The sequence below is a fragment of the Dermochelys coriacea genome, chromosome 24 (genome assembly GCF_009764565.3).
Source record: "Dermochelys coriacea isolate rDerCor1 chromosome 24, rDerCor1.pri.v4, whole genome shotgun sequence".
In the NCBI taxonomy this organism is placed as follows: Eukaryota; Metazoa; Chordata; order Testudines; family Dermochelyidae; genus Dermochelys; species Dermochelys coriacea.
In genome coordinates, this window is record NC_050091.1 from 14,158,689 (window position 1) to 14,176,773 (window position 18,085).

An 18,085-nucleotide genomic window follows, 5' to 3' on the forward strand; every position below is an offset into this window, starting at 1 on the left:
CAGTGATGAGCAAGCATGTTGAAAAAGTAGGTCACAAATCTTTACCCCCATTTTACCGGTGGAAGAACAGAGAGTCAGAGCAGGGAAAGGAGATGGCCATGCTGGGGAAAGGACCCAGGAGTCCTGGCTCACACACCCCTGGCTTTAACCAGTAGATCCCACTCACCTCCCAGAGCTGGGAAAGGAATCCAGCAGTTCTTTCTTCCGTCTCTCTACTCTAAGCCAGTCTTCTTCCAGGAGTCCTGAATCCCAGCCACAACCCCTGCTCTAACCTCTAGACCCCACTCCCCTCCTTACAAGCCTTGACCCAGGCAGGTAGAGAGCCCATCCTCACCTCCTCTCCAGCAGCCAGTGCCCTGGGAGCCTGCAGAAGGGCTGGAACCCAGGTATCCGGGCTGGGAGCCACCCCAAGCAATGTGTCAGGGATGAGCTGGTGGCTGGTCTCCTGCGTCTGGCTGGGGAGTGAGTTTTCTGTAGCCCAAGCAGCTGCTTATGTTGTGTCTGTGGCTTCACCCCAGGAAACCCCACTGGTCCCTTTCCTCGGAAATCCACGCAGAAAGGATGAGAAATGCAATCAATATTTCCTTGTGGGAGGCGTGACTTGGCATGGCCTTTAGAGGATGTGGTGTTGTCCGTCCCCTGTCCCCCCCGGGCTACTGCACCCTGCTGTGGGCAAGGATTCCTGGATTCTATTCCTGGGAAGGGGAGCGAAATCTAGCAGATAGAACAGGGCGGACTGGGAGCCAGGACTCCTGGGTTGTATCCTCAGCTCAGGTAGGGGAGGGGGGTCTAATGGTTAGAGCTAGGGGGCTGGGAGCCAGGACTTCTGGGTTGTCTCCCCTATTCCGGGAGCGGCGCAGGGTCTAATGGTTCAACCACAGGGCACTGGAGGAGAGGCCGCGCTGGATTTATGGTTGTTCCTTTGATCTCCAGGGCTGTAGCATCTTTCAGAAGCGCGATATTAAGTAAACAAGCAAATCCGAGTTCATATTTCTTCCTTCGGGCTCCGGGGCGCATGAAAACCCTGCATAGAGCACCGAGACATGCACAGTAGCCAGGGCTGAGTGGGAGGGAATCCTGACTGACTGCTACAGACAGAGGTATTGGGCCAGATCCCAGCTGGGGTCAATTGGCCGTCGCTCCATTGGAGTCAATGGGGCCAGATCCCAGCTGGGGTCAATTGGCCGTCACTCCATTGGAGTCACTGGGGCCAGATCCCAGCTGTGGCCAGTCGGCCGTCGCTCCATTGGAGTCAATGGGGCCAGATCCCAGCTGGGGCCAATCGGCCGTCGCTCCATTGGAGTCAATGGAACCTGATCCCAGGTGGGGCCAATCGGCCGTCGTTCCATTGGAGTCAATGGGGCCAGATCCCAGCTGGGGCCAATTGGCCATTGCTCCATCGAAGTTACTGGGGCCAGATCCCAGCTGGGGTCAATCAGCCATCGCTCCATTGGAGTCAATGGGGCCTGATCCCAGGTGGAACCAATCGGCCATTGCTCCATTGGAGTCACTGGGGCCAGATCCCAGCTAGGGTCAATCGGCCGTTGCTCCATTGGAGTCAATGGAGCCAGATCCCCATTGGTGAAAATCGCTCCATTGAAGCTGTAGTCAGGATACCAGGGGAGATGGGTCCCCAGGTTGCTGGGGGAGGGGACACTGACATTGATGAGCCAGTGCCATGAAAACAATGACACATCCCAAGGCTTTTCAAGACACCCCAGGGCATCCTGCCCAGGGATGAATGAGCCCCAGGAATGCAGACCCTCCCCCGCCAGGCCTCATGCAGGGCTCTGGGTCCAGTATCCTGTTCCTCCCCCTCGGTGGAGCCGCATCAGTTACTATTTGCATAGTTCTGATAGCGTCCGTGCTGTGCAACAAAGGTGATGCCCCGAGGAGTCCATGCTACCTGGCGTGTGCACAGACGGACGTTCATGTGGAAGCGCCACGGGCTGGCTCACCCGACCTTCCAGAGCGGAGACGGGTTTCAGATGGGGGCATTTATCACTGCAGGGTTCGCGCTTGGCATCTATGGACCCACCCTGTGCTCTTTTGCCAAGATAGCCCTTGGCTCAGGAGTCCTGGCTCCCAGCTGCCCTGCTCTCACCACTAGACCCTACTCCCCTCCCAGAGCTGGGGAGAGAACCCAGCAGTCCTGGCTCCCAGCCCCATCCCTCCCCACCCCGCAGCTCCAACCAGTAGACCCCAAGCAGAGGAGCCAAATCCTGCCTGCCCCATGGTGGTAGGTTGCCCCATTAGCTGCAGGGAGGTTGGGCAGGGCCGGTTCTGCCCTCGGCGAGACAGGAGGAAATGGCTGCCCACAGCAGCTGCTGGAGCTCATGCTGCACCCAGTGCAGGGCCCCTGTGGTCAGGGCTGATATGGGGCCATTGTAAAACCCTCAGCACCCAGACTTCTGCAAAATCAAACGGAGCTACAAGCTTCTGCCTACAAAACTTTCACAGATTTCCTCTAGCGGGCGCTGGGCCCGATCTGGCCCCAGAGCGAGGACTGGCTGGCTTGGGGGAGTGGGACACGGGGAGGGGGAATCCTGAGAGATGGAGTGGGAAGCATTTAGCCAGCTGGTGCCAGAGGGAGGGGCTAGCCCTGAGAGCCCCCTCCTTTTCCCTTGCCTATCCCGACTCCCAGCCCCACCTGCTCTAATGCACTAGGCCTCCCTCTTCTCCTGGAGCTGGGTATAGAACCCAGGAATCCTGGCTCTGAGCCCCTCCACTCCAACCCACTAGGCCCCACCCCCAGTAGAACCCAGCAGTCCTGACTCCTGGGCTCTCACATCTCAACCCATCTTTGCCATGACCCCAGGGAGCTGGGGTGGGCACCCAGCTCCTGGTTGTGACGGGAAGCAAGGCAGCCCCGCTGGGGGACATAGCGGGGTCTACACGCAAGGACCCCAATGCTACGGTCACCAGGGCCCCCCGCCTTTCCTTGCCCAACTCTGAGAAACAGACACCCCCCTCCCCGCCTTAAGACACAGAGAACCAATTCCACTTCACACAGGGCGGTGGCCCATCAGCACGGCCACGGGCGCCCCTGGCACTTCAGGTTGAATGACCGCCCGGTCGGGGTTATGTTCCGTCAATGTATTTTTTTATTATTGACATCTGGGTTTATTATTTCTTTATTATAGCTGGCTGGGAAAAATCTCAAAATGTTGCACAAAGGTCATAAAATTCTTTGTGAGCAAAGGTCCCCATTCGGTGAGGTTTCTCTCCACATTTCGGGAGGCAGATTGGCCGTGTTGCCGGTGGGGCTGGGCCCCGTCTCCCTTGTAAAGGCCCCCTTCTGCCCACCCAAGAGAAGCCCAAAGACTCCAGTTGGACTAGACTAAACCCTGTGCCCCAGGGAGAGGAGGGGAGAGTCCAAGACCAAGGCCCCTGGCCCCGTACTCTGCTCATGAGTGGGCCTGAGCAGAGGGTGTCTCTGGAGCCACTCATAAAGTTCCACAGGCCACAGGCGAAGCCCTCAGCTGTTGTGCTAAACACGGCAAAGCGGCTGTGACACGAGGCAGATATTGCTCAGCAGCCTCGAGAAACCTCCACCTTCCCGGTGCATGCCCTGCTGGTGTGCTGCAGCTAAACGGGGTGGACTCCTTTTTGCCATCCAGCTGTCCAGTAAGAGGTCCCATCAGCTGGGGCAGCGGAGAAGTTGGTCTCCTGGAAGGACAGGAGAAGTCACACCACCCTGTGGGACCTGGCTGTGATGGCCCTGGGTCCATTTGCTCATTGCAGGAAGCTGGGCTGAGATTCTAAAGCTCCTGTGTCCAGCCTACCCCAATATGGGTGAGCCGGCCATGCAGATCAGTGAGGTCTTGGAGGATCATGGAGAAACCCCGTCTTGTTGATGAACTCCAAGGCCTGGCATGGGGAGCAAAGAACAGGCAGATTGGTCCCATCAATGCCCCCATTTCGGGAACCCTCAGCGTGCCCATCCACCAACAACCTCCTGAGCGTCACCCTCCTGGTAGCAGCACGTGCCTCCATGACAACAGTCCAGTGATTTATCTATCAACCCCAAATGGCTAGGTCCTGACCAGCAGCAATTGTGGGTGACGAATTTCCAGATGGCGACAGCCGCGCGCTTCTTCTGAGGGGAGCTTTCATGAAGCTTTCCACCCCTGCAGCTCTGGGGTGAGCTCTGCGCAGATCTCTAGGGGCCTGGCCTGTCGTCCAGAAGTGCTGCCACCCACTGCTGCTCACCCCAGGATGGGTGGCCCTGTCCCACCAGTCGGCGCTGGTTGACTGAGCCCAGAAGTGGTGCCCCACCAGGCAAAGTCGCTCCCAGGAGTCCATGGACACAACTAGCTGCTTGATTTCCCCTCCTATCCATATCGTTGTGGCTGTCTCCAGCGCCATCTGGCTCTGTGATGGGCAAGAAGCGTGCATCAGCCTGTATCACTGCCCGATAGCCAGCGGTTTGGAAGTGGGGCTTGGTTTTGGCCCCGTCAGTCCCAGAATTCCAGGGGCTTCCCACAATGCGCAAAATCCCCAGGCTGCATAGAGGCAAGTGGCAGGAGGTTGCGGCAAGAGACACTTTCCTGGAAGGAGAAAAGGAGTACTTGTGGCACCTTAGAGACTAACAAATTTATTAGAGCATAAGCTTTCGTGAGCATCCGATGAAGTGAGCTGTAGCTCACGAAAGCTTATGCTCTAATAAATTTGTTAGTCTCTAAGGTGCCACAAGTACTCCTTTTCTTTTAGCTTTGGGAGAGTTATCCCTGATTAAAGTGGAAACACCAAATCTGAAATAACTTGCAAGCATAGACAAACACTTATTCCTTCCCAGCCTTCAGTCCTAGACCTGGTCGAGGTAGAACTGTGGTCCCCACTCCACCCATTTCACTGCACCATCTGCGACTCCTCCATGGCCATGTTCTCCGGGGCCTCCGGCCAGACCCCAGTGCAGAGCCAGCCGAGCTGCAGCTTCTCCCAGGCACCCTGCAGACACTCCAGGCAGATCTTCTGGAAAGACGAGGAGGAGAAGTAGAAGATGGTAGGGTCGAAGCTGGCGTTGAAAGTGCTGAGGAGCAGGACGTAGACTCTTCATTCTGGGCTCTTATTCTCCACCAAGCCCACCATGTGGGAGATGTTGAAGGGGGTGAAGCAGACCAGGAAGAGGAGAAATGTGGCTGCCACCAGCCCAATGGTCCGGCACTTCCTCCCGGGGCTCACCAGTAGCAGAGAGCATATGATGGTGATGAATCTGGCGTAACAGAAGGCGGTGATTCCCAGCGGAAGGCAGAAGACCAGGAATGTCTCCAGGCGGACGGGCAGCAGGACATCCAGCTGGTGGTCGGTGAAGGTGGCGTAGCAGCGGGTCAGGTTGTCCACTGTGTCGTTGCCCCTGGCCTGGTACTGGACCATGTAGATCACGCTGCCGTGGGAGAAAGCAGTCACCCAGAACAAGGCCACGGCCACCACGGCATAGGCCGGCTGGCGTCCTTCCTGGTAGCGGAGGGGGAAGGCCATGCTGGGGTAGCGGTCAACGCTGACGCCAGTAAGTGAGAGGGTGGTCAGGTAGATGCTGCTGAAGAAGAAGAGACTGGAGAGGGGGCAGAGGAAATCCGGCATCTTCCACTTCATCTCCCAGGAGGCCTCGGTGATGCGGATGGGCAGGAAGGCCAGCAGTACCAGATCGGACACTGTCAGGCTGAGGAGCAGGGACGTTGGCCAGCAGCAGGCACCGGCGGGCCTTCACCACGAAGGCACAGAAGGCCAGCAGGTTGAGGGCAGCCCTGTCACAAAGGTCACCGTGTAGACGGCCAGGGAGAGCAGGTAGCTGCCGATGGGAGGCATGGTGGGAAGAAGGGGGTGGCAGGGGCTGGGTTGACAATAGCAACCAGGGATCCACTAGGCCTTGGGACGGGGATGGAGATGGAGATGGGTTGCCAATAGCAACAGGGGACCCACTAAGCCTTGGGATGGGGATGGAGGTGGGTTGGGGTCGCCAATAGCAACGGGGGACACACTAGGCCTTGGGACGGGGATGGAGATGGAGATGGGGTGCCGATAGCAATGGGGGACACACTAGGCCTTGGGATGGGGATGGAGGTGGGTTGGGGTCACCAATAGCAACGGGGGACCCACTAAGCCTTGGGATGGGGATGGAGGTGGGTTGGAGTCGCCAATAGCAACGGGGGACACACTAGGCCTTGGGACGGGGATGGAGATGGAGATGGGGTGCCGATAGCAACGGGGGACACACTAGGCCTTGGGATGGGGTTGGAGATGGATCTGGGTTGCCAATAGCAACAGGGGACCCACTAAGCCTTGGGATGGGGATGGAGGTGGGTTGGAGTCGCCAATAGCAACAGAGGACACACTAGGCCTTCGGATGGGGTTGGAGATGGATCTGGGTTGCAACAGCAATGGGGGACACACTACTCATTGGGCTGGGGCTGGAGGTAGGGCTGGAGCCAGGGCCAGGTTGCCAGCAGCCACCAGGGACCTAGTAGGCCTTGGGGTAGGGCTGGAGGCAGGGTTCCAGCAAGGCTCATTAACTGCAGAGAGAGGAGAGACAGGAGGGATTAGTGAGCCCCCTTTGAGATCAGTCCTTAGACAAACACCCTGGGGCCGGAGGGGAAGCTCTTTCTGTCTGTGCAGCTCCTGGTGCAGCGGGGTCCGGGGCACCTGGGTGATACAGTAATGCATCTAAATAGCACTAGTAACATACAACGCCTGGCACCCTCGGGTCCTGGGTCAGAACTGGGGCTCCTATGTGATACTGTAACACACCTAATAGATAGCACTAATATAACATACAGCGCCTAGTGCAATGGGGTCCTGTGCCATGCCTGGCGGCCCCTCGATCCTACCACAGTACAGATAAGAATATTATTCATCATTCCATTCCATGGGAAACTTTCAAAAGCACTGACCCCACCCCCCTTACACTTGAAACTTTGCTTTCTGAGTGACCATATTGAAAGTTTTTTCCAAGAATTTGGGGGCAAAAAACCCCAAACCATCCCCACACTTTGTCTCAGTCTCTGCCCCTCCTCTTTTTTTTATTCCCCACCTCAAAAAAGAGGGTGGGAAAATGAAAACAGTGAGTGAAAGTGGGGCAATAAAAACACTTTCACTCCCCCCGCTCCACCCTTTATCTCACTGGGAAAAAAAATCTCAGATTTGTAGATTCCAAGGCGTGAAGGGACCATTACAGTCATCCAGTCCCACTCTGAGCAGCGCCCAATCCAGGCCATCGGTCACAGATCACTCGCTCTCTGAGCTCTGGTCTACACTAGGCATTGAGGTCGAATTTAGCAGCGTTAAATCGATGAAACCCTGCACCCATCCACACGACGAAGCCCTTTTTTCGACTTAAAGGGCTCTTAAAATCGATTTCCTTACTCCACCCCCGACAAGGGGATTAGCGCTGAAATCGGTTTTGCTGGGTCGAATTTGGGGTACTGTGGACGCAGTTAGATGGTATTGGCCTCCGGGAGCTATCCCAGAGTGCTCCATTGTGACCACTCTGGACAGCACTCTCAACTCAGATGCACTGACCAGGTAGACAGGAAAAGGCCCGCGAACTTTTGAATTTCAATTTCCTGTTTGGCCAGTGTCGCAAGCTGCAGGTGACCATGCAGAGCTCATCAGCAGAGATGACCATGCAGAGCTCATCGGCAGAGGTGACCATGATGGAGTCCCAGAATCGCAAAAGAGCTCCAGCATGGACCGAACGGGAGGTACGGGATCTGATCGCTGTATGGGAAGAGGAATCCATGCTATCAGAACTACGTTCCAGTTTTCGAAATGCCAAAACATTTGTGAAAATCTCCCAGGGCATGAAGGACAGAGGCCATAACAGGGACCCAAAGCAGTGCCGCGTGAAACTTAAGGAGCTGAGGCAAGCCTACCAGAAAACCAGAGAGGCGAACGGCCGCTCCGAGTCAGAGCCCCAAACATGCCACTTCTATGATGAGCTGCATGCCATTTTAGGGGGTTCAGCCACCACTACCCCAGCCGTGTTTTTTGACTCCTTCAATGGAGATGAAGGCAACACGGAAGCAGGTTTTGGGGATGAGGAAGATGATGAGGAGGAGGCTGTAGATAGCTCATAGCAAACAAGCGGAGAAAACGGTTTTCCTGACAGCCAGGAACTGTTTCTCACCCTGGACCTGGAGCCAGTACCCCCCAAACCCACCTAAGGCTGCCTCCCGGACCCATCAGGTGGAGAAGGGACCTCTGGTGAGTGTACCTTTTAAAATACTATAAAAGGTTTAAAAGCCAGCATGTTTAATGATTAATTTGCCCTGGCATTCGTGGCTCTCCTGGATATACTCCCAAAGCCTTTGCAAAGGGTTTCTGGGGAGAGCAGCCTTATTCCATCCACCATGGTAGGACACTTTACCACTCCAGGCCAGTAGCACGTACTCAGGAATCATTGTAGAACAAAGCATTGCAGTGTATGTTTACTGGCATTCAAATAACACCCGTTCTTTATCTCTCTGTGTTATCCTCAGGAGAGTGATATCATTCATGGTCACCTGGTTGAAATAGGGTGCTTTTCTTAAAGGGACATTCAGAGGTGCCCATTCCTGCTGGACTGTTTGCCTATGGCTGAACAGAAATGTTCCCCGCTATTAGCCATGCGGGGGGAGGGGGGGAGGCAAAATGCGACCTTTTAACAAAAGCACATGTGCTATGTATGTAATGTTAACAGCAAGGTTTACCGTGAAAGAGAGTGTACTCATTGTTCTATAAAAATGTGTCTTTTTAAATACCACTGTCCCTTTTTTTTTCTCCACCAGCTGCATGTGTTTCAAGGATACAGGATCTTCTCCTTCCCAGAGGCTAGCAAAGATTAGAAGGCGAAAAAAACACACTCGCGATGAAATGTTCTCTGAGCTCATGCTGTCCTCCCACACTGACAGAGCACAGACGAATTCATGGAGGCAGACAACGTCAGAGTGCAGGAAAGCACAAAATGACCGGGAGGAGAGGTGGCGGGCTGAAGAGAGTAAGTGACGGGCTGAAGCTGAAAGGTGGCAGCAGCGTGATGAGAGGAGGCAGGATGCAATGCTGAGGCTGCTGGAGGATCAAACTAATATGCTCCAGCGTATGGTTGAGCTGCAGGAAAGGCAGCAGGAGTACAGACCACCGCTACAGCCCCTGTGTAACCAACTGCCCTCCTCCCCAAGTTCCATAGCCTCCTCACCCAGACACCCAAGAAAACGGTGGAGGGGGCCTCCGGCCACCCATCCACTCCACCCCAGAGGATTGCACAAGTAACAGAAGGCTGGCATTCAATAAGTTTTAAACTTTTAAAGTGCTGTGTGGCCTTGTCCTTCCCTCCTCCACCACCCCTCCTGGGATACCTTGGTAATTATCCCCCTATTTGTGTGATGAATTAATAAAGAATGCATGAATGTGAAGTAACAATGACTTTATTGCCTCTGCAAGCAGTGATAGAAGGGAGGTGGGGAGGGTGGTTAGCAGGGAAGGTTACAGGTGGTTAGGGTGGTTACAGGGAAGTAGAGTGAACCAAGGGGCAGGAGATTTCATCAAGGAGAAACAAACAGAACTTTCACACCGTAGCCTGGCCAGTCATGAAACTGGTTTTCAGAGCTTCTCTGATGCGCACTGCAACCTCCTGTGCTCTTCTAACTGCCCTGGTGTCTGGCTGTGCGTAACCAGCAGCCAGGCGATTTGCCTCAACCTCCCACCCTGCCATAAATGTCTCCCGCTTACTCTCACAGATATTGTGGAGCGCACAGCAAGCAGTAATAACAGTGGGAATATTGGTTTCGCTGAGGTCTAACCAAGTCAGTAAACTGCATCAGCGCGCTTTTAAACGTCCAAATGCACATTCTACCACCATTCTACACTTGCTCAGCCTGTAGTTGAACAGCTCCTGACTACTCTCCAGGCTGCCTGTGTATGGCTTCATGAGCCATGGCATTAAGGGGTAGGCTGGGTCCCCAAGGATAACTATAGGCATTTCAACATCCCCAAAGGTTATTTTCTGGTCTGGGAAGAAAGTCCCTTCCTGCAGCTTTTGAAACAGACCAGAGTTCCTGAAGATGCAAGCATCATGTACCTTTCCCGGCCATCCCACGTTGATGTTGGTGAAACGTCCCTTGTGATCCACCATTGCTTGCAGCACAAGTGAAAAGTACCCCTTGCAGTTTATGTACTCGCTGGCTTGGTGCTCCGGTGCCAAGATAGGGATATGGGTTCCGTCTATGGCCCCACCACAGTTAGGGAATCCCATTGCAGCAAAGCCATCTACTATGACCTGCACATTTCCCAGGGTCACTACCCTTGATATCAGCAAATCTTTGATTGTGTTGGCTACTTGCATCACAGCAGCCCCCACAGTAGATTTGCCCACTCCAAATTGATTCCGGACTGACCGGTAGCTGTCTGGAGTTGCAAGCTTCCACAGGGCTATTGCCACTCGCTTCTCAACTGTGAGGGCTGCTCTCATCTTGGTATTCTTATGCCTCAGGGCAGGGGAAAGCAAGTCACAAAGTTCCAAGAAAGTGCCCTTACGCATGCGAAATTTTTGCAGCCACTGGGAATCGTCCCAGACCTGCAACACTATGCTTGTTTCCCAAGCCCAGAATCGGCGTTCCACCGCATGAACCTGCCCCATTAGCACCATGATGCCCACATTGGCAGGGTCCGTGCTTTGAGAGAAGTCTGTGTCCATGTACTCATCACTCTCGTCACCACGCTGATGTCTCCTACTCGCCCGGTTTCGCTTTGCCAGGTTCTGGTGCTGCATATACTGCTGGATAATGCGTGTGGTGTTTAATGTGCTCCTAATTGCCAAAGTGATCTGAGCGGCTCCATGCTTGCCATGGTATGGCGTCTGCACAGAGAAAAGGCGCGGAACGATTGTCTGCTGTTGCCCTGACGGAGGGAGGAGCAACTGACGACATGGCTTACAGGGTTGGCTTACAGGGAATTAAAATCAACAAAGGGGGTGGCTTTGCGAGAAACTGAATGGCTGCCTCAAGGATAGAACTCAAAACCTCAAGGATAGAACTCAAAACTGGGTTTAGCAGGCCGTCGATTTCACAGAGGGAGGGAGGAGAAAATGAATACAAAACATATCTGGTCTATTTCTTGTTTTGAGCCACTTCATCTCTTTATACATCATGCTGGCAGCAGACTGTGCAGTACGACCGCTAGCCATCGTCACTTCCTGGGTGCTCAGAAGAAGACAGTGCAGTATGACTACTGGCCATCGTCTTCTGCTAGCTGCAGATTAAAAGACAGTGCACTGCCGGTAGAACTCAATTGCCATGAGACAAAACAAGGGAAATGACCTGGCTGAGTCACTCCAATGTTTGCCCAGGCGCCCAGTTAAAAGAGCACCCAGGACTACGTCAACGACGGCTACCAGTCATACTGCACTGTCTGCTGTCAAAAGGCAATAAACTGCTGCTGTATAGCAATGCAGTACCACATCCGCCAGCACCCAGGAGACATACGGTGACGGTGAGCTGAGCAGGCTCCGTGCTTGCCGTGGTATGGCGTCTGCACAGGTAACTCAAGAAAAAAGGTGCAAAACGATTGTCTGCCCTTGCTTTTATGGAGGGAGGGAGGGAACGGGGGCCTGACAATATGTACCCAGAACCACCTGCGACATCAGGCACTGGGATTTCTACCCAGAATTCAAATGGGCGGTGGAGACTGCGGGAACTGTGGGATAGCTACCCACAGTGCAAAGCTCTGGAAGTCGACTGTTGCCTCAGTACTGTGGACACAGTCCGCCGACTACATGCACTTAGAGCATTTTTGTGGGGACACACACACTCGACTGTATAAAAAGGCTTTCTACAAAACCGGCTTCTATAAATTCAACCTAATTTCATAGTGTAGACATAACCTGAGGCAGTGAGCCCCTGGGCCCTGCGCCCAGGGCGCCTCATCCGGTCTTGACCCCACCTTTCATCTCCGCTCCAGCACTCTACGATATTTACATCGTTCCCAGCCTGGAGCAAAACTTAGTGTTCCCCAAGAACTGCTATAAATCCTCCCGGCCCACAGCTTGATGTCTCTCCCCAATGTGGTAACACCAAGTGTTCCACCCTCCTACGTCTCGCTTCTAGGGGGCTCTGGTTACTCAGGATTCTGGGGGTCTATCCCTAGCTCTCTGAGGGGAATGGAGTCTAGTGGTTAGAGCAGGGGAGGCTGGGAGCCAGGATTCCTGGGTTCTCTCCCCAGCTCTTGGAGGGGAGTGGGGTCCAGTGGCTACAGTGGTGGGATGGGGGCTGGGAGCCTGGACTCCTGGGTTCTCTCCCCAGCTCTGGGAGGGGAGGGAGGTCTAGTGGTTAGAGCAGGGGTGGCCAACCTGAGCCTGAGAAGGAGCTAGAATTTACCAATGTACATTGCCAAAGAGCCACAGTAATACATCAGCAGCCCCCCATCAGCTCCAGCCCACAGCGCTTCCTGCCCACCGGCAGTCCCTCCAGTCAGCACCTCCTGCCTGCTGCAATCAGCTGTTTCGCATGCACAGGAGGCTCTGTGGGGGAGGGGGAGGAGCGAGGGCATGGGGCAGGCACCTTGGGGGAAGGGGTGGCGTGGGGGCAGGGCCTGTGGCAGACCCAGGGGTTGAGCAGTGAGCCCCCCTCTGCCCTGGCACATTGGAAAGTTAGCATCAGTAACTCCAGACCCAGAGTCAGCGCCGATGCAAGGAGACACATATTAACCTCTGAAGAGCCACAGGTCGGCCACCCCTGGCTTAGAGCAAGAAGGCTGGGAGCCAGGACTCCTGGGTTCTCTCCCCAGCTCTGGGAGAGGAGTGGGGTTTAGTGGTTAAAGCAGAGGGGGCTGGGAGCCAGGACTCCACCACAGCCCCACCTGTCCCTGGGGTAATGGCCCTACCAGACAAAGAGCAATGGGCAGGGGCTCCCAACCTTTCATGTGTGCCGAGGGAGCACCATGCTCCCGGGGCGGTGGCTGGGGAGCCCCGTGGGGCTGTGGGGCTTAGTGGTTGAGTCCAGACACAGGAACAAGGGCAGACAGATGCCCTGTGACCAGAAGACCAGGAGCTGCCACCCAGATGGATTGAGAAACGAAAGCTCCTGAGCTCTCAGAGAAACCTCAACACTGAGTCATAACTCCCTGGGTTATGAAGAATGGAGCCCTGCGGAGGAGAACATGCCTGGAGCCAGCTCATCCCCCACCTTGGGGTCAGATCGGAGCTGGTGCCCAGTAGAGGGGAAAAGGCTCCATGTCTCATGTCCCACCCATCTCACCTCTGAGCATTCACAGCTCTCTCCCTGATCTAAAAACCTACTAGGGCACAGCTCCTCAGGAGAGATCGATAGATAGGGTGTATGGGAATAGATGGATGGATGGAGTTTACGGCGATGAACGGATAGATAGGGGGTGTATGGAAAGAAAGCGAGAGTGAGAGATAGGGTGTAAGAGGATGGATGGATAGATAGAGGTGACTGTATGGGGATGCATGGATGGATGGATAGAGGGGGGTGTTTGGGGATAGACAAACAGATAGATAACCTCAATGCAGTCCCTTACTCCATGTCCATCTCTGATTCTCTACTGGACCAGTTCTCGGGACAGAGCTGATCTCTCCTCTGGCCCTGGCTGGGTAAATCAATCTCCTGTCTGGGGCGGGATTGATGTGACAGCTGATAGGGATAACACTTTGGAGCCCAAAATAAACCTAGGTGTGGATGCTTCAAGCAGCATAGGTGGGGCAGGAAGTGGTGACCAGAGCACCAAAATAAACACCCTGTTCTCTGTAGCTGCCACTGACATCTGCACTGGGAAACTCCCTCCCTGAGAGGGGAGAATCTGCCTGTTCAACCACTCGACCCCACTCCCCTCCCAAAACTGGGGATAGGATCCAGGAGTCCAGGCATGCAGCCCCCACTGCTCTAACCCTTAGACCCCCATTTCCTGCCAGTGCCAGGGATAGGACCCAGGAGTCCTGACTCCCAGCCTCCCTGCTCTAACCACTAGACCCCACAAACCTGTCAGAGCTGGAGATAGAATCCAGGAGTCCTGTCATCCAGTCCCCACTCCCTTCTAACAAAAGCACTTCCCCTGAGCTGTAGGAACCAAAGTCAGGTCTCCTTTTCCTGGTTCCTTTTCCTACTCACTGGAGCACAGTCTCTTGCACCCTCAGCTATCCTGATCCGGATCAGCCCCTAGACCAGTATCCCTGCCTGGCCAACCAGTGGGCACAGGACGGACGGCTGGGAGCCAAGCTCTGGACACTGCATGGACCCCCTCCCCAACCAGAATTGGGGCCCACTGCCAGGCACTACACAGACATGCAGCAAGCATCTAGGAGATAAGCACCCCAAACTTGGAAGGCTTAGAGGTTGTGGGGTATGGGGCACTGGGCCTTTCCCCTCTAGGGGATGCTGGCTCCCATCCGGCCCCACACTGGTGGACTGGCAGGTTTGCGGGGGCAGGCAATGGGGAATGAGGCTTTTCCCCTCTAGTTTTGCTCTAGTGGCTCAGAGACCAACTCTCCCTCCCCCCAGCCAGTGTCCCAGGTCACGAAGCATCGCTGGGCCCTGGGAACCCACCCTCCGTGCTTGTTGGCTGAACTAGAGAGATAGCAACGGGTGGGGCCACTAGGCAAGACCTGAGCAACCAGGCCAGAGTTGGGGTTGCTGGCCCTGGAGTCCCCAGTGCAGGACTCCCCTCCCCAAACACCAATCCCCCTTCCCTCCTCCCCAAACTCTGACCCCGGGTCAACTGCAGCTGGCTACAAAGCTTAAGCAGAGAGGGAAATTGGGGGTGGAGCAAGCCGGTAGATTCTGGGGAGCTGCGACAGTTTCAAGGAGCCCAGAGCCCACCCACAATAGTTTTGAGGAAGCTATGAGCTCCCTTGACAGTTTCTAGAAACCCTAGAAATAACCCTGATGTTTGTAGGGAACCTAGAACCGATAGTTTTAAGGGAGCCCAGAGCCCCGCCTTGATAGTTTATAGGGAGCTCCAAGCCTCCCTTGATAATTTTGAGGGAGTCCCAAGCCCCCCTGATTGTTTTGAGGGAGCCCAATCATTCCTGTGGTGATTTTGGAGAAGCCCAGGGCTCAGCCATGTAGTTTCTAGGAACCCAACCCTGCTTCCCCTCCTGCTCTGGACAGTTTTTAGTTGCCCAACCACCCCCTGACGTGGGCAATTTCTAAAGAGGCCGCGTCAAATTTCCAGCCTCGCCTACAAACCACAGGGTCGCCTGGCAGTTTCAAGCAACTTCTGCTTTCACCGAGCCCTAAAGTGGAACCAAAGGGAGGGAGGGAGGGAGGGGGATGAAGGGGGCTGGATTGGTCCAGATCCTCCAGCTCCCAGCAGCCAGAATGCGGTCTAGACCCAAGGGGTTGGGCAATATAGTTCCCATGTGCTGCCACCTAGTGGGCAAGGGGCAAACTGGAGAGTGCCTGGTCATTGATTCTCGCCTGCCCAGGCGTGTTGGACGGGCAGCGCTAAACCCAGGCCAAGGGGCAGCTGGGTCAGGGTCAGAGACCGAACAGGGCAATCGGAACTAGGATGGGAGAGGCTGCATCGGCTGCACCTCCCGCTGGGCCCTTCTCCCCATTTAGACAGAGGGAACCTGAGGCACAGAGCGAGGCAGGGACTCGCCCAGGGTCACACTGGCAGCTGGGAATAGGACCCAGGAGTCCTGGCTTCCAGCCCCCCTGCTCTAACCACTAGACCCCACTCCCCTCCCACATTTGGGAACAGAACCCAGGAGTCCTGGCTTCCAGCCCCATTGTGCTGTGAGTGCAGAGCACCCATTTCAATGGGGGCCTGATCTCAGTCGAATGATAACTACAATAATAATATTAATAATGACCCCACTAGAGCTGGGAAAACTTTATTTATTACATCAACACGGATCCGTTAGTGGAATGCAATTTACAACCACTGGGCAAAAGAGTCAGCGGTAGGGTTTAGTGGTGAAACCCCTGGATGATCCCAATTGGCCCCAGCTAGAGGGTCTGGCCCCATTGACTCTCATGGGGCAACAGCCCATTGACATCAGCTAGGATCTGGCCCCATTGCCTCTGTTCCTACTAACTCATTGATCAGTCCTGGGACACTCTTGCAGGAGTTGGGATTTCATTGACAGGAGATTTAGGATTCCCATTGAATTGTGGTTTGGAATATTTCTACATCCAAGTTACACAGACCTCCCAGTTACCTCGGACATTTCTCTAGAACCTTCCATCCCCCAAGGGTAGGAATAATGGCCTCAGTGCCAAAATGCAGCCACCTCTGGGGCAGGGCAGCTGGGGAATAACTGCACAGTGACACCTCATAGAATGGCTCACCCAATGCAGACCTACAGGACAGAGTTTAGTCTATTCCCATAGTAGCGAAGTTAGCCGAACAGTCTATGTCACCCTAGTGGGGTGAAGGGATCTGGATCATCCTCTATATCCAATTCTCCAATGGCAGGATCCATCCCATGGGGGTACGTAATGACCACGAGAAATCTGGACCCTACCGTCACACCCCACCTGGCATCTCCCCACCCCTTGTACCAGCCCAGTCTGGGATGTCCCCATCCTAAGGGGTCTTTCAAGACCATCAGTGGTCAAGGTCATGACCATGCACTCATGTCTCAGTGGAAAATGGCTACCTCAAACCCTAGTCCCGTCAAAACCAGACACCTCCTTGTCCTAAGGGGGATATGTATTGACCCATGGATAGACCAGGTTCTTGGACTCATGTGCCATCCTAGGTCAGAGACTACTGGTCCCATGGGGAATCTGTAATGGCCATGAATTTCCCGGTCCTTGGTCTTACGTCCTATCCAAGATCAGATGTTCCGGGTGCCAGTGGGAGTCTGTATGGTCATGTTTCAGAGTAGCAGCCGTGTTAGTCTGTATTCGCAAAAAGAAAAGGAGTACTTGTGGCATGTTAGAGACTAACAAATTTATTTGAGCATAAGCTTTCATGAGCTACAGCTCACTTCATTGGATGAATTTCCTGGTCCTTAGTCCTGCATCCTATCCAAGATTGGAGGCTCCCAGCCCCATGGGGAATTTTTAAAGGCTCATGAGCAGCCAGGTCCCACAGCCCATCCAAGATTGCCAATCTCCCTGACTCCTGTCCCAACAGAGTTTGGTGTCTCCTTGTCCCATGGTCATTTGGAGTTCCCCACCCCGGGGCCTGTACTCCCCTGCAATGCAGCCCCCTTCTCAGGCTGCCTCTTGCCTGACTCCCTGTGACCCATGGTCATCTTCTGCCGGAAGGAGCTGCAACGCTGCCCCACTGAGCGCCACACCCAGGCCAGGCCGTGGTCCTTGGCCGAGGAGAGGAAGCAGAAGATGAGCGGGTCCAGGAAGGCGTTGCAGGCACCGGGCAGCAGTGCCACTCTGCGCCACCAGACGTCTTCGCTGCGGGCGTAGCCCACCACATGGGACAGGTTGTAGGGCCCAAAGCAGAGCACGAAGATGGAAAGCGTGGCCACAGCCAACCGCACCGCCCGGCGCTTCTTCTGCTCATGGAGACGGGACTTAACAAGGACGTGGATGCAACCAGCGTAGCAGAAGACCGTGATCGCCAAGGGCAGGAAAAACAGGGCCACGGAGAGCTCCAAGCGGACAGGAGCCAGTAGGGCCAGCTGCTCCGGGCTGAACTCCTGGTAGCAGATGGAGCCGTTGCCCGTAAAGAGGGTGGCGTTAGCACCCAGCGAAGTCTCCAGGATGAGCAGCAGGACACCGTGAAAGCCCACCAGGGTCCAGATGGCCACACAGACCAGGCAGGAGTAAAGGGGCTTCTTGTAGAGCTGGTAGTGGATGGGGAAGGCGGTGCCCAGGTAGCGCCCGGCGCTGACTGCTGTCAGGAAGCAGGTGCTGGCGTAGAGTGTGCCGAAGTGGGCCAGGCTGTAGAGGGAGCAGAGGAAGCTTGGCGGGGACCAACCTGGGGGAACCACCTCCAGGATCTTCAGCGGCAGGATGAGGATGAAGGCCAGGTCCGAGAGGCAGAGGTTGATCATGTAGATGAGGTTGGGGGTGAGGCGGGCACGGGCACGGCGGTAGAAGATGTACAGCACCAAGGTGTTGGTGGGCAAGCCCAGCAGGATGGTGACGGAGTAGACGGCCAGGGCCAGGGTGTCCAGCGGGTCCAT

General features: G+C 55.1%; 1 protein-coding gene and 1 pseudogene across 1 annotated transcript; both read right to left on the bottom strand.

Annotated features, from left to right (window-relative positions):
• Positions 1 to 4,851: 4,851 nt before the first annotated feature.
• Positions 4,852 to 5,808, bottom strand: LOC119848110 (annotated as a pseudogene).
• An 11,272-nt stretch (positions 5,809 to 17,080) lies between these two features.
• On the bottom strand, positions 17,081 to 18,085 carry LOC119847980 (free fatty acid receptor 1-like). Its single transcript, XM_038383291.2, has one exon. The coding sequence runs from the start codon at positions 18,083 to 18,085 to the stop codon at positions 17,099 to 17,101; it is 987 nt and encodes a 328-aa protein (XP_038239219.1). The 3' UTR covers positions 17,081 to 17,098.